Source organism: Arvicanthis niloticus, chromosome 21 (assembly GCF_011762505.2).
Source record: "Arvicanthis niloticus isolate mArvNil1 chromosome 21, mArvNil1.pat.X, whole genome shotgun sequence".
NCBI lineage: Eukaryota > Metazoa > Chordata > Mammalia > Rodentia > Muridae > Arvicanthis > Arvicanthis niloticus.
In genome coordinates, this window is record NC_047678.1 from 46,553,742 (window position 1) to 46,567,781 (window position 14,040).

The window sequence follows — 14,040 nt, forward strand, 5'->3', positions numbered from 1 at the left end:
GACTTTTGATTTTACTGGGTTAATGGGCATTGTGATATCTAATTGAGAGGATGGCGGTTATTGCATGGGGCTAGCCTAGCACTGTGAAGGCAGTGGAGTTGGCCTAGGGGCCAGGCCAAGAGCCGTGGAGGCCAAGGGTGGTGGTTGGCAGAGGCAGCAGCCACGCCAAGGTCTGGGGGCAGCACAGCCCGGCCAGAGCCTTTGAGACCGCCAGCCAATGTGGCTGGTAGTGTGGGGAACATAGCAGCTAAGCCTGATGCCTCCTTTCTAATATCTCCCATTACAGTGGACAGCTTATGAAAATTGGTTCTCTCCTTCTGCTGTGTGAATTCCAGGGATTTAACTTAGGCCATTAGATCTGGTGGCAGGATGAGCCATCTTGCTAACCCTGATATAAATTTCCTACTATAAGTTTCAGCTAAAAGTTTGAAAGCCACTAGAAGTTGGGGAAATGGCTGATATGCCTGTAACTCCAACACTGATGGGCAGGCGCAGGAGGAGTCTGGAGGCTTCTGCTGGCCGGCCAGCCTAGTAGAAACAGGGAGCTTCTGATTCAGGGAGAGACAGAGTGACAGAGGAAGACATCGGGCATCTTGTTCCGGCTTCTGCATGCTCATGCACTGTGTGTGCACCTGCACAATGAGTTATACACACCATTTATACCATAACCCCCCCACACACACACACACTCCACAGACAGAGTTTAAAAGCCACTCTTCTGTACTTTGAAAAAAATCTTCTTTTAAAGTTATAAGCATCCTAGTTTGGGGTTTATTGCTGTGAAGAGACACCATGACCAAGGTAACTCTTATAAAGGACATTTAATTGGTGCTGGCTTACAGTTTCAGAAGTTCAGTCCATTATCATCATGGCAACAGCCAGGCAAACACTGTGCTGGAGGAGCCAAGAGTCTGGATCTGAAGGCAACCAGGAGGCTGTCCTCTGCAGGTAGCTGAGAGGAGACTGCCATTCCACATTAGGTAGAGCTTGAGCATAGGAGACTCAACGCCTCCCCTCACAATGACACACTTCCTCCAACAAGGCCACACCTGCTAATAGTGCCACGCCCTGTGCCAAGCACATTCAAACCGCCACAATAAGTGAGGGGCTGGAGAGACAGCTCAGCAGTTAAAAGCACTGGTTGCTCTTTCAGAGGTTCTAGGTTGAATTCCCAGCATCCACATACATGGGATCTGATGCCCTCTTCTGGTGTGAAGATGTACATGCAGCCGAATACCCATATACACAAAATAAATAAATCTTTAATTAAAATGAAGTTGTAAAAGATTTTATTTAATCAGAAAGCCTTGTAACGCGGACTGGATATTGGAAAATTGGGCTTCAGGTCAACCGAGGGACTTGTTCTCTGAGTTACACAGCTTGCTAAAGGAAAGATACGGGCGCAGAACCCAGATAGTCAAACTTGGAGTGAAAAGGACTCACCTGCTGTTTCATGAAGATTTCTTGTAGGTTACAAAAGAACAGGTACATCAGACAGTGTCAGAGGCCTTCAGTAGTGAGTCTAATCATTAGAATTTCATATCAAAACATTAGAATATTAAGACTTCCTTGTCCACATTGACTTGGTATATCCATGGTTACCTGTGGGAATGAATACAGGGTGAACAGAAACCGATTTCATATGAGCCGGGTTCTTTGCCCCTCCAGTCGACCTGACACACTTTTCTCTCCTCCTTCCTGTATTAGCCCCTAGAATCAGCCCAATTGCCCTCTGGGAATATCTTCCACTAGTCCCCAGCTAGGTTTATCTGCTCTTCTGTAGCCTATTCATATTTGTTCCCTGTAATTCTCTGCCCTTTCTCTTCTGTCTCACAACCCAGTCCCGAGGCAGCAACTGTTCATTAAAACGGGCAAACCACAGTCCCCCTCCCCAGTGCTTTCCAGTTTAATATCTATTGATTAATTTGGCAAGGACATATCGGCAGCTCCTGGAGATTCGACAAGGTGCTGTTTTCCAGCTGAGGCGGAATGGACGCTACCCATTTCCTCATCCTCGAAAGGGGTTTTGGTTTTCTCCTTCGGGACAGGGAGCTTAGGGAGGCTTAAGCTTTACACCTCATGGAGGTGTTAGTGCACTGCAGGAACCTCACTGCCTCAGAACCCACCACTGTCTCTGACTGCTCAGACCTCTGAGTTTGTGCTGGTCACAGCCAACCACCAGCTGTGTCCCCAGTCTTCCCTAAAAGTCAGGTTGGGCCCCTTAAGTCCTTGACAACGAAGAACCCGCCCTTAGAGACCTTGGTTTGGGGAGGTAGAGATGAAGTGCCCAGTTATTTGTATTTTTAGCTAGCACTCCCAAGTATCAAAGAGAGGAAAAATTTGTTTCGGTCATCTGTAGGATTAGGGCATTTTTCCCCTCAGTGGCCTTGCTTCTGAGTTAACTTTAAACCATATCACTAGTTAACGGGAGGAATGTTTCTAGAAGAAAACAACGGGTCTTGGGGATATTTAACAGGTATCTGTATTGTCTCGCCAGGCTCGCTAACCTCTCTTCCTTCTATTAACAACTATTGTTAGCAGCTGACCCACGCAGTGAGTAAACTGGTCCAGCACCTTATTCCAATGACATCATTCACCCTCGAGCGATAGGTGGAGCAAGCAGGAGTCACCAACCATCGGGGTAAAAGGGGGACTCTGGTAGAAAGTTCCAGAGAACGTTTTGGAAGAGGGTGCGGAGCAATCGATATTGAATTCATGAACTCGATGTAGACCAAAGAGACAGCGCGGCCCTGAAACTTCAGTGTTTCCTCCTGCGTGGGAAGCGTGAGGAACTCCATTTGAAAAACAAAACAAAACAAAACAAAAAAAAAAACCCAAAACCTTCATACTTTTCAAGTCACTCACACATACCATCCCGCAATGCCTAGACCCAGAGGCGCTGACCTAGACGCTGATTCACACAACTTTCCTGCGCAGGCGCACTAGAGCCCAGCGGAGGCGCCGCGCTCTGAGGGCGGAGCCAAGGCCAGTCACGTGAGACCCGCGACACAGCTCCTCCATTTCCCTAAATGGCCTTAGACGGGGTCCCCGCCTCTCTCCGTGCTCTGGAATGCGGGCAGAGGAGAGCTACCGGACAGGCGCAACCATTGCTGAAAAGGGGGCTAGAGCAGAATCGCAATTCAGAAACAGACGCGAGAAAGACGAAGAGCCAGTAATTAGACCGAGAGATACTACACACGACTCTCTCTGTCGTAAGCAACGCGTTCGTCACTCCCCACCGGCGCCCCGCGCCCGCCATCTGCTCCGACACCTTCCCTGAGGCCCCCTCCCGTCGGGGCTGGCCCACGGAGGCGGTGCAGAATGGCCGCCGGGCTTCCTTCCGGTTCGCGAGCGGAGGCCGGAAGTGGCCGTGCTGGGGCGGCTGGATAGGTAGAGAGTCTGTGAGGGCAGCGGCAGAGCTTCTCGGAGACGCTCACTCTCGGTTCTCGCGGCTCAGCAGGGTGAGTGGTGCCGGCCGCGGGCGGGTGCGGCCGGGCCCGGGAAGGTGTCCCCGCGGGGCGGCGGTGTGCGCGGGGGCCGCCGGGAGCCGAGGCTGGGGAGCGCACCGGGGCTGGGGAGGTGTGCCAGCGCGAGCGGGGAGAGAGCCGGGCCGGGGAGCCGGGGCAGCCGGGGCAGCCGGGGCAGCCGGGGCAGCCGGGGCAGCCGGGGCGCAGACCTCGTTCTGCTTCCAAGACTTGGGGCTTGGTTAGCTCGCCGCGCGCCTTGGACCACTGCTTACCCGGGAAACCAGAGCTGACTCCGGAGCGCTGTTGGGTTGCTAAGGTCAACTTGCCGGAATCGAGGGCGTGTGCGGATAAAACCGTAGCCCAGCCACCCTCGGCCACTGGCGTTGCGGCTGCGCGGCTCCGGTTAGTAGCCAGAGCCCGGTCCAATCTGCAGCTCCGTGGGCGCCACTCTCAGAGTAGAACTTTTTCTGACGCGCTATTTGAACAGAGAGGAGATTGGAGTTGCGTTTGCCTGTCGAGGGGACTGAGTCGACTCTACAGAGGAGTGTTTTTAGTTAAGAGTCTTTGCGAGTAGGCATGTCAAATACATCATTAGATCTTAAGAGATCTTCTTAATTGTTTAAAAAGGTAACGAAAGCGAATCTCCTCTAAAATTGCTGATCTTTTTTTTTTTCTGGATGGCCTTTAATGAGGATTAATTAGAAAGGCATTTTGTCTTCAAAAGTGTGAGGCGTAGTTGACAAGTCAATCCTGGCAACTCGTGACTTTTTTAAAAGGTGCTCAGAACTCTTGGGTGTGGCTGTCTAGGAAGATCCAGACTGACTCTCAACCGGAAGTGTGCCTAAGAAGTAGACTTGGTTTTCCTTGAAACTGAAATACCAACTTGAATATATACTTTTAAAAACTGAGTCCGTCTCCCTCCCTCCCATCTCATCTTGTAAAAAATACACTGATTAAATAATACAGTTTGATCTGGATTTCGAAGCAGACCAAATATCTAGGTGCTAGCACACAATGAGGTTCTGAGATGGGAGTTTTCCAAAGAATATATTTCCCAGTTTTAAGAGAGTTTATTATTATTATTAAAAGGTATTAACTAAGTATGCTTAGTTTAGCTATTTTAAGAATTTCTATCTTTTACATCTATTACCAGTTTAGGCACGTGAGAGTCTACTATTTAATTTAGGCAACCTCATGTATATCTTAGTATGGATTAGTCCTATCTAAAAGGTTTCATAGGCTGCTTTTTTGTTACTATGTTGTTGTTTCTTTCTTTGTTATTTTGAATAGAGTCTCCTTTTAGCCCATGGTGGCCTAAAACTTGAGATGGTCTTCCTAATGTAAGGCCTAGGATTGTAAGCCTAGTTACGAGCCCTCACACCAGGTTTAGCTTTTCCAAAATGTAGATGCCATAGGTTCTATAAACTCTTCATTTCTAAAGATTCTGTAAAAACTGCTTGCCCTTGGCATGTGTAGAAAGCCTCTCCGGGCTGTCTTCATAGTCCGATGTCTTCTTTAGCATGAGGCTCCCATTTGGTCAATTGCTAAAACATAAGACATTTGGGCAGGGATGCGGCTTATTGTCAGAGTGCTTGCCTATACTGTGAGGCAGAACTGCAAGACAAACAACCCACACCGTACAACATGCATTGCTGCAACACTATCCTGGTTTAAAACAAGGTAACACTCCTTCCCATCTGTAAACAGAAACCATCTTGACCACCCTTGCCCTTCCTTCTCTTTCTGATGCTCTGAAGCTTTCATAGGTTCTCCAGAAGGCCAGCGGGCAAACCTTCCTGCTGCTTACGGTTCATACCAGAGACCTTTCACAAAGCCTTCGAAGTGAGGGTCTCAGGGGTCCTGCCATACACCCTAAATTAAAATAGTTACAGTGATCATAAAGTATTCGCAGTTTGATTTTGCTCGAACTTTTTAAACTAACTTGAACATTGTATTTACAGCTTCACTTTTTTAGAACCACGTTAAAGAGGATACTGCCACTCTCAAAAGTTCTCCCTGGTGTCGTCATAGCCCCATTCTCATGGCGGGCTCCTTTACCTGAGCTGGTTCCTAACCGCATGCTTGTAGTTTGGTGGTGTTTTGTGTAGATGGGTATTTGGCCGTAGCATGGCTGTGAAGCTCCAGGTTTCCGTGTGGGAGACCTGTGAATCAATGTCATCTTGCAAGAGTTGAGACCCAGGGAGGAACCTGCTCAACATCACATTATCAGATCTGGACAGAATTAACTTCTTGAAGTACGAGGAACATCTGATCTTAATTCTAAAGAGAGTGATAATGTCTCTTCCAAGTGATGATGCCTTGGATTTTTAGTTTCCTCTCTAATCCTGTAGAAGCAAGGGGACCATTCTGAACTCTCGGTGATTATGGTAGGGTCTCACCATGTGTCCTTGGCTGCCTCCCAGTGTTGGGGTTAGAGCATTCACCACCACCCGTTTCACTTTTTCATTACCTTTATGCATGTTTTAACTTGAGGGTCATCCCTCTGGAATGGGAAGGATGTAGCTCATTGCCTAAGTTGGACCAATCATTGCACTGCATTCCTCTGCTGCTGTGTTTTAGCTTCTTTAAGATAGGTCACGTACGTGCTTTACACTTTTACACTTTTGAACACTTTTACACTAGTGTTCAATGCTAATGACATTGGATATACATTAATATAATTAATTGGTCTTAATACAATTAAATTAAGTATGGGATGAGCTAAAGTTCTGTCTGAAACTATTGTTAATGCTAAATAAGACCTTTTCAGCTGCTTTATAATGCATTTACTAATATTTAAATGCATGCTTTAAGTAATAGTAAATATTAAAAATTACATGTTACTTTTAACATTTTAAGCATTTTTATAAAGGAATTTTAAGAGTACTCCCATCAAATGTAGTTTTACATGAGAATTTTGTAAATTAAAAAAATTCACCTTTGTGAGCTATTTGACCTGTGGTTCTCATCAATTTCTCAAATAACTCACATTCCAGGGTCATTGAAAGAAGGAAGACAATATTGTCATACAAAACAGCTATTTTTGAAGATGATTTTTGACTTGCAAAGGCATGCTGTGCTCAAAATATTGAAGAGATGTGACCTAGTTCATATTTGTAGTCTGCACATTCTTGAGCACATTTAAGAGCCAGTAGTGATGCTCTCCATGTGGCCTGGTGGTTAGACCATTTAGCTCAGAAGGGAGGAACACAGCTTTGTGTAGTAAATGACGTGTAGAGTGTTCAGAGGATGATAGATGAAAATACTGCACTCATAAATGGTTGCAGTGAGCTATAAAAGACAGTCTCAAAGGATAAATGAAAGTAGAAATGTGAGACTACGTAACTGCCTTCCATGGCATCTTTCTAGAGTCATTCTGCTGTACCACCTAACTCTCCGTGGTAGATAACTGGAGTTGTGACTGGCTATCCTTTTAAGATACCTTCTCAAGTCTGAAACCTGATTTAGATAAAAAGCAATGTGAGTGGAGCTTTTCTAATTGCTTCCATAATTTTAGTCTATTGGTGTGTTGTAATCAAGGAAAGAATGTAAGAAATTGTTTTGTTTTTTTAACTCGTAGGAAACACTCTAAGGGTCACTTCGGGTGCTGGAATCTAGGTAGCGGTTCATTCTTTGCAGTCCACAGTCGTATTTTTAGAGCAAGGGCATGGTGCTTTGCCGAATCATGGCTGAATGTTGTTTTCAGAACGTAAGCTTTAAAACTGTTATCTTGGTCAGAGAGTGAAGTCAGTAGTGCCTGTTTTAGCCCTGCCTGGAGAATATAACTCCGGAGCGTCAGTCCTGCCGAGCAGGACTCGTGCTCTCTCATCTCCACTTCACCTCTGAAGAATGGTATGCCAAGATTTTATTATCTGATAACTATGGGATTTTCCATTTCAAAAACTTTCTATTGTTTTAAAGTTGGGTGTTCATGGGGAAAATTATATTTTTATTTTTAAGTTTTACAGGAATAAATTTATTAGAGAGCAAAGATAGTATCTATGATTTTAAGGTGTTCTGTAAATGAAATTGCTTTATAACTTGTGCTCTGATTTCAAAAGAGAAGCTTTAGTTATATCTAGTGGATTAGTGCAGCTACTGTTCATAGAACAGATCTGAATAAAGTACTATTAAGTCTCTAAGTACTATATAAAGTCTGTAAGACTTAGCTCTTGGTGAATTTACTTCACATTCTATATTTTTATGTTAGCCTTTCATCAAAATGTTCTTGAACAACATTGACCCCTGAGGTGTGGGTGCAACCTGAAATCTCACCTGAATGTGGAAGAATAGCATTTGTCTTAGAGAGTAGGAGGGGAGACTTGTTCAGTCGGTCAGCCTTGCCACTTCACTTCCCGTCTCTGACAGAGTGGATCGGCTAATTTAGGTGTGAGCTACAGAAGGACAAGGTTCTGAAGATGAATTAGTGTTTCCTAGCAGCCCCGTTGTGCCCTCGCATGAGAACTGTTTCCCACATATCTAACCTCCCCTTCGGACCCAAGCAAACCCTCTCCTTGGTTTTTATTTTTCTTTTGTTGTTAAGCTCTATGGTGGTAGTGGAGATTTGTAATCTTGACGGGCTGTTTGCTTTTACTTGATGTTGATTGGAATCCTTCTTTAAAAAAAAAAAAAAAACAACTTTCAACTTTTAAGAGTAAGTGAACTCAAAGTTCAAGACTGATTTTTCACTTTTAGTTTGGTTGTTGGCAGGAAGTTCTTACCCAGTTGTGTCACTCCACTGTAACATGGCGCTGACTGAGTAGTCTCAAGCATATGTAAAGACAATTCCACTTACTCAAGTAATCCACTATTGTGAGTCATACTTAGTAATCTTAGGTACTGATTTTATTCCCCTTGAATTCTTGCTTAATTAGGATTTAACCGCCACCATGTCGAGCAAAAGGGCAAAGACCAAGACCACCAAGAAGCGCCCTCAGCGCGCAACATCCAATGTGTTCGCCATGTTTGACCAGTCCCAGATCCAAGAGTTCAAAGAGGCCTTCAACATGATCGACCAGAACCGGGATGGCTTCATCGACAAGGAGGACCTGCACGACATGCTGGCTTCAATGGGTAACGTCCACTTGCAGTGCTGATGTATTGCGTAGAATGTCCTTCATATTTGTCATGAGACAGTGTGTCCTACTGGGCACATGAATATTCCTGCACCTCTTTCTGGATTGGACTGGAGGGCTGTGCACCTGCATTCCTGCACGTGTGTGGGTTGGTGTTTGAGGAAGTAGGGCTGACGAGATGGCTGAGAGTTAAGAGTGCTCACTGCGTGCGGAGGATTCAGGCCTGGTGTCCAGCACAAGCACTCTCGCTCGGTAGCTCACAGTCACCTGTAACTGCAGCTGCAGGGCGGTGCCAGCTCCCTTGGGTTCTGTGGCCATCTGCTCTCAACAGGGACACAGCCCCCTCCCTAGTTTTGCCATCATGAACCCAAATGATTTTATTTCCTCCTAGAATGTTTACTGTGATTGATAATTGATGTATTTCCTAATGTTATTACGAATGTGGCTCCTTTTATTCAGGAAAAAATCCAACTGATGAATACCTGGATGCCATGATGAACGAGGCCCCGGGCCCCATCAATTTCACCATGTTCCTCACCATGTTTGGAGAGAAGCTGAACGGCACCGACCCCGAGGACGTCATCAGAAACGCCTTTGCTTGCTTCGACGAGGAAGCAATCGGTAAGCTGGGGTAACCTTTAATCACAAAGTTGTTTCTTAGTTCTGTAGCGGGATATTAGTGACTTTAAGTGTAGTGACTCAGCCCTCAGCACTGTGTGGAGGTTTTCTCCGCAGCTTTCTGGCCTGTGCTCATCATTCATCTTCCCACCCTCCTATAAGTATCGTTTTCAGAAGTTCATTGGTTACATTTGAAACCTTATGGGGAAACATATTGACTCTCTTACTTAAAAGTTAATTCCCCAAGGTCCTGGTTGTCAGTACTGTTTGAAATGAGTAACTGACCAGGACAACCTCATTGCTGTAGACCATAGCACAGTAAATACACGGAGAAAGCTTAGACTCTGGGATCAGGCTACCTGATTTCGGAACTCTCTGCTGCTGTGTCATAGCTATGTAACTCTGGGCATGTTACTTTGGTAAGGTTCTGTTATGCTTTTGTTTTTTAACGAAACTGACAATAATATGACCCATCTCATGGGGCTGTTCTGAGGATCAGATGAGAATCAGGAGGTGGAGTTGGGAATCGGGACTTTGGGCCATCTAGTAAGAAAACTGTACCTCAAAAAGCAAACCATTAAACAAACAAAAAGTGTTAGCAACAGGAATGCCCAGTCCTTTAGCAAAAGCAGAGAGAACGCACATGGGTACATTTTCCAAGATATCTGCCTTGTGGCTCAGCAAGTGTGTGTAGAGGGGGAAGATACCTGGTTACCTGTGTTACCTAGGCCAGTCTTAAATGCCAGGGGTTGTCATGGGCAGCTAACATAGGCATGGTCTCCTAGCTTTCAGGACTCTCCACAGTATGACTGTCTTGATTTTCACATATGTGGCCCTCACCCACAAAAGAGGTTCATATGAGCACATGTGAATATGTTTGGTTTTTTTGTTTTGTTTTTGTAGAATTTTCTCTTGGCTCCTAAAAACAATAAGTTTTACCTTTCTTTCCATGCACCAAACTTTTTTATTTGTGTCTATATCTTTTTTTTTTAAAGATATATTGTTTTATTTATATGAGTACACTGTAGCTGTCTTCAGACACACCAGAAGAGGGCATCTGATCCTATTACAGATTTTTTTGTTTTGTTTTTGAACCACTATGTGGTTGCTGGGAATTGAACTCAGGACCTCCAGAAGAGCAGTCAGTGCTCTTAATTTCTGAGCCATCTCTCCAGTCCTCTGTCTATCTCTTGACACATACATGATTGATACAGTTTAGTTGTACGCTTATTCCCAATCACAGTTAACTTAAGTGCCAGTCAAGTTAATTGGCTGGAGTTAATGATTTATTTCTACAAAACTACACTTCTAAGATTTTCGGGATCTTTATTACATAGGATTGAAGTTTCTTTTCTAATTTTGTTTTGTTTGTTGAGCTCACTTTGTGGGAAATGTATTCTTAGTATAATTTCACACACCAGGAAGTTGTCAGAATCTTTCTTGCTTTATGGCAAAACCTCAGTGTTTCATTTATTTTCAACCTATATAGTCGAAACCATTGTGCATACAAGTTACTTGGGGGCCCTTTAAAATGCCCAGTGCTAGAAAAGAAAGGAGGGCTGACACAGGGTTCTGCTTCTGTTCTACAAGTGAGGACCTTACTTTTGTCATGTGGGTTTTATGAAAATGATATCAGGTGCAGGTTACAAGGCAGCTGTGCGTTGGCTTGTATGACAGGTACAGCCTTGTGCTGATCACCAAGCCACAGCGAGGATGTGGGGCAGACAGACAGAGTAACGCCACCGAGTGTCTGGTTGTCTCCACCGGGCTTTCCAGGGCTGGTAGAAATACATAGGCTGTGAAGTTGAGTATGGTTGTTCTGATCCTCCACTCGTTCCCCTCCAGGCACCATCCAGGAGGACTACCTGAGGGAGCTGCTGACCACCATGGGCGACCGCTTCACAGACGAGGAGGTGGATGAGCTGTACAGGGAGGCCCCCATTGACAAAAAGGGGAATTTCAACTACATTGAGTTCACACGCATCCTTAAGCACGGAGCCAAAGACAAAGATGACTGAAGACCTGCGGCTTCCAGCTAATGTTCCCTGTTGCCACTGGGTATTTCTGAGATTTTTCTCCTGGAGCCCGTTGCATGCCCTAGCTTTACTGCTCTCTGCCTTTCTTGTTTTGTATTTATTCTCAGCCACTTTGGGCCACATGTACCTTTATAATCAGACTGGAAATGGGACTTTCTGTCATTGTACGATGAGAAGTAAGGTAATTTTAACTTACAGGCAGTCTCATCCCCTGTAATAACTGCAGCCCACAGAGTCAATATATTTTTTCAGAGAAAGTTATCCACTCAATTTTTTCTGAATGATAATTAAACTTTCTGATAAAATACTTAGTTGTTTAGTGTTGTTGCCACTTGACTTTTAGTTTTACTTGCGTCCTTCTAAGCACGGTAGACGAAGTGAATGACAGCCCTGACTCCTTCCAGTGTTGCTTGTGATTTTAAAGCAATCCTGGTTCTCTCTGCTCCTGTTTATTTTCCCTCCAGGGAAATCAGATAAAGCCCTCCCTGAGAGTTCTAGAACTTAGACTCTAGAGTTTGACAGTCCTGCATTACCTCCTCCCTGAGTGTTCTAGAACTTAGACTCTAGAGTCTGACAGTCCTCCTTTACCTCCTCCCTGAGTGTTCTAGAACTTAGACTCTAGAGTTTGACAGTCCTCCTTTACCTCCTCCCTGAGTGTTCTAGAACTTAGACTCTAGAGTTTGACAGTCCTTTACCTCTTCCCATTTAAATTTCTGGGAGTTTCTTCCTGCCACTAAAATAGGAGCAGGCCCTGAACACACTAATTTTTATTTGTTCTATTTAAAAACTATTCATCTCTAAAGGTTCTTTGGAATGCTTTTAACAGAAAGGACAGATTTCTCTGTGTTTCCAGCTGTTGGAGATACAGTAATTTTTTTGTTGTTGTTGTATACAGTTTTTCCTTATTATAACAACCCCTATTAAAAGACCATGTTTGTTTATGCAGAGATTCCTCATAAGTCCATATGTGAATTTTAGACATTCCTGACCTACCCACAGTCAGAACAGCTGTGGCTGCATGCCTGGGAAAGTGAGGTCATTGTTTCAGCCCTAAAAATAACTTGGGTTATTTTTGAAATTGAGAACTGTTGCCCTGTTAATTAGGGAGTGGAAAACACTTGTGTTTTGTTTTGTTTCTTATGTCTCAAGAAGCCCTAAGTGTAAAAAGATTTGAAAGGAGGGGGTGTGTGCTTCAAACTGTTCTGCTACTGAAAGACTGTCCTTGAAGGAAGCCATTCGCTCATTTGATAAACAGGTAGGGAATGCCTTTGAGCTGCAGGTTAGAGAGCCAGAGGCTTTAACCCAATAATGACAGTCCTGTAGAATGGAGGTGGGGGATGAGGGAGCAGTGACTAGTAACACCTACCCTTCACTTCCTTCAAGATTAGAATCATAGAAATCTGCCCTAATTTCCTGCTTGAATTTCCTTTAGATTTTTAAGCAGAATACTTTTTTCAGTTTATCCACTCAGTGTTAAGTCTTGTTGAATTTTCCACTTTTATTGAAGGGGGAAAGAAAAAACACCCAAACGTATCATCTCTTTTGCTAACAAATCTCCAATGAGGAATAAAGTTATTTCTACTGTAGGGGGAAAAAAGTACTACTAAAATTCTCTCTTTCGACACCCATCCCCATCTGGGCAACCCCTTAAATAGCTGTTGGGGACAGTAGGTGGTCAATCCTGTATGAATTAAGTCTCTTAATTTGCTAGTAGGATTCCCTGCTTAGTAGCTGGGCTTTGCTTAAGCAAGAATGGCTGCCAATAAAAAGAATGGCTAAGAATCTCCCCTAGCCGTGGGCTTGAAAGCAGAACTGATCTCTGAAGTTTCTGTGATGAGAAGGACCTCAGGTTAGCCCTCCAGCTTCAAAGCCCCAGCAAAACACTCCAGTGTGCAGCAGGCCGCACACCTGCTCTACGCTTATGTTGCCACTGGACTCCAGTGGATTTAATAAAGGAACCCAAGACTCAAAGGCTAGGAAGTGAATGTATTGCATAAAAGACAGGTGGAAGCTTAGGTTCTGAGAAGAGAAGTGCTTTCTACCAAATATGAGGAGACTGAGGGCCAACAGCAAGTTTAGGATTGGGTAGACACTGACTAGAGAGCTTCAAGGGGGTACAGGCCACAAAAAGTTACAGCAAGCTAATTTTAGGAGGGAGGAGGGTGTATCAGAGAGGCTTAGGGAAGTGTAAAGGGGCCCACTGGAGTTGGCATGCCTGAGGCTCTGGCATACAGGTGTTTTTTCCACTTTCTCCCACTGCCTCCCTTCCCCCAGGGTTTCTGTGTGCAGCCCTGACTGTCCTGGAACTCCAAGCTGCCCTCTGCCTGCTTTTGTCTCCCTAGTGCTGGGATTAAAGGCCTGACTGAGCTGCTGCCACCACCCGGTGAGACTTTTCAGCGTTTTCAAGCCCCAATTTTGCTGCCTCACAGCTCTGTGGCCTTAGGCAAGCTTCTTATTCTTTGTTGGCCTATTTATTCATTTATAAAATGAATTAATGCTGTCCATAATGGCACCTTTATGATTAAAAGCACCATCTATCTGGAGCTGGGCGTGGTTGACTAAACCCCACCTGGTACCCAAGTAGAACTGAGTCCTCACGTGGTCAGGGTTGTTTTATGTTGTCTTCCTCATCTGAAATGGGGACACTTCCTTCTAAGATTGCTACAGAAATTAGAAATGTGGGAAAACGTGTGTGTGTGTGTGTGTGTGTGTGTGTGTGTGTGTGTGTGTGTGTGCGCGCGCGCGCGCGCAGCCAATATTCAAATTGTAGTTTATTCTTGCTTTGCTCGTTAGCGGGTCCCTGGAAAGAATCCCGAAGGGAAGACGAGGCGCAAAGGGCCTATC

At 44.8% G+C, this 14,040-nt stretch overlaps 1 protein-coding gene across 2 annotated transcripts; it reads left to right on the forward strand.

Annotated features, from left to right (window-relative positions):
• The first annotated feature begins 3,304 nt into the window (after positions 1–3,304).
• On the forward strand, positions 3,305–11,503 carry LOC117693346 (myosin regulatory light chain RLC-A). 2 transcript variants are annotated; one of them, XM_034483906.2, is made up of 4 exons: positions 3,305–3,461; positions 8,342–8,540; positions 9,002–9,163; positions 11,006–11,503. In XM_034483906.2, exons 2-4 carry the CDS (start codon positions 8,357–8,359, stop codon positions 11,176–11,178), a joined length of 519 nt encoding a protein of 172 aa, XP_034339797.1. In that variant the 5' UTR covers positions 3,305–3,461; positions 8,342–8,356; the 3' UTR covers positions 11,179–11,503. The 2 variants fall into 2 exon arrangements, with proteins under 2 accessions (XP_034339797.1, XP_076773411.1); XM_076917296.1 differs by lacking the exon at positions 3,305–3,461 and adding an exon at positions 7,295–7,319.
• Positions 11,504–14,040: the final 2,537 nt, after the last annotated feature.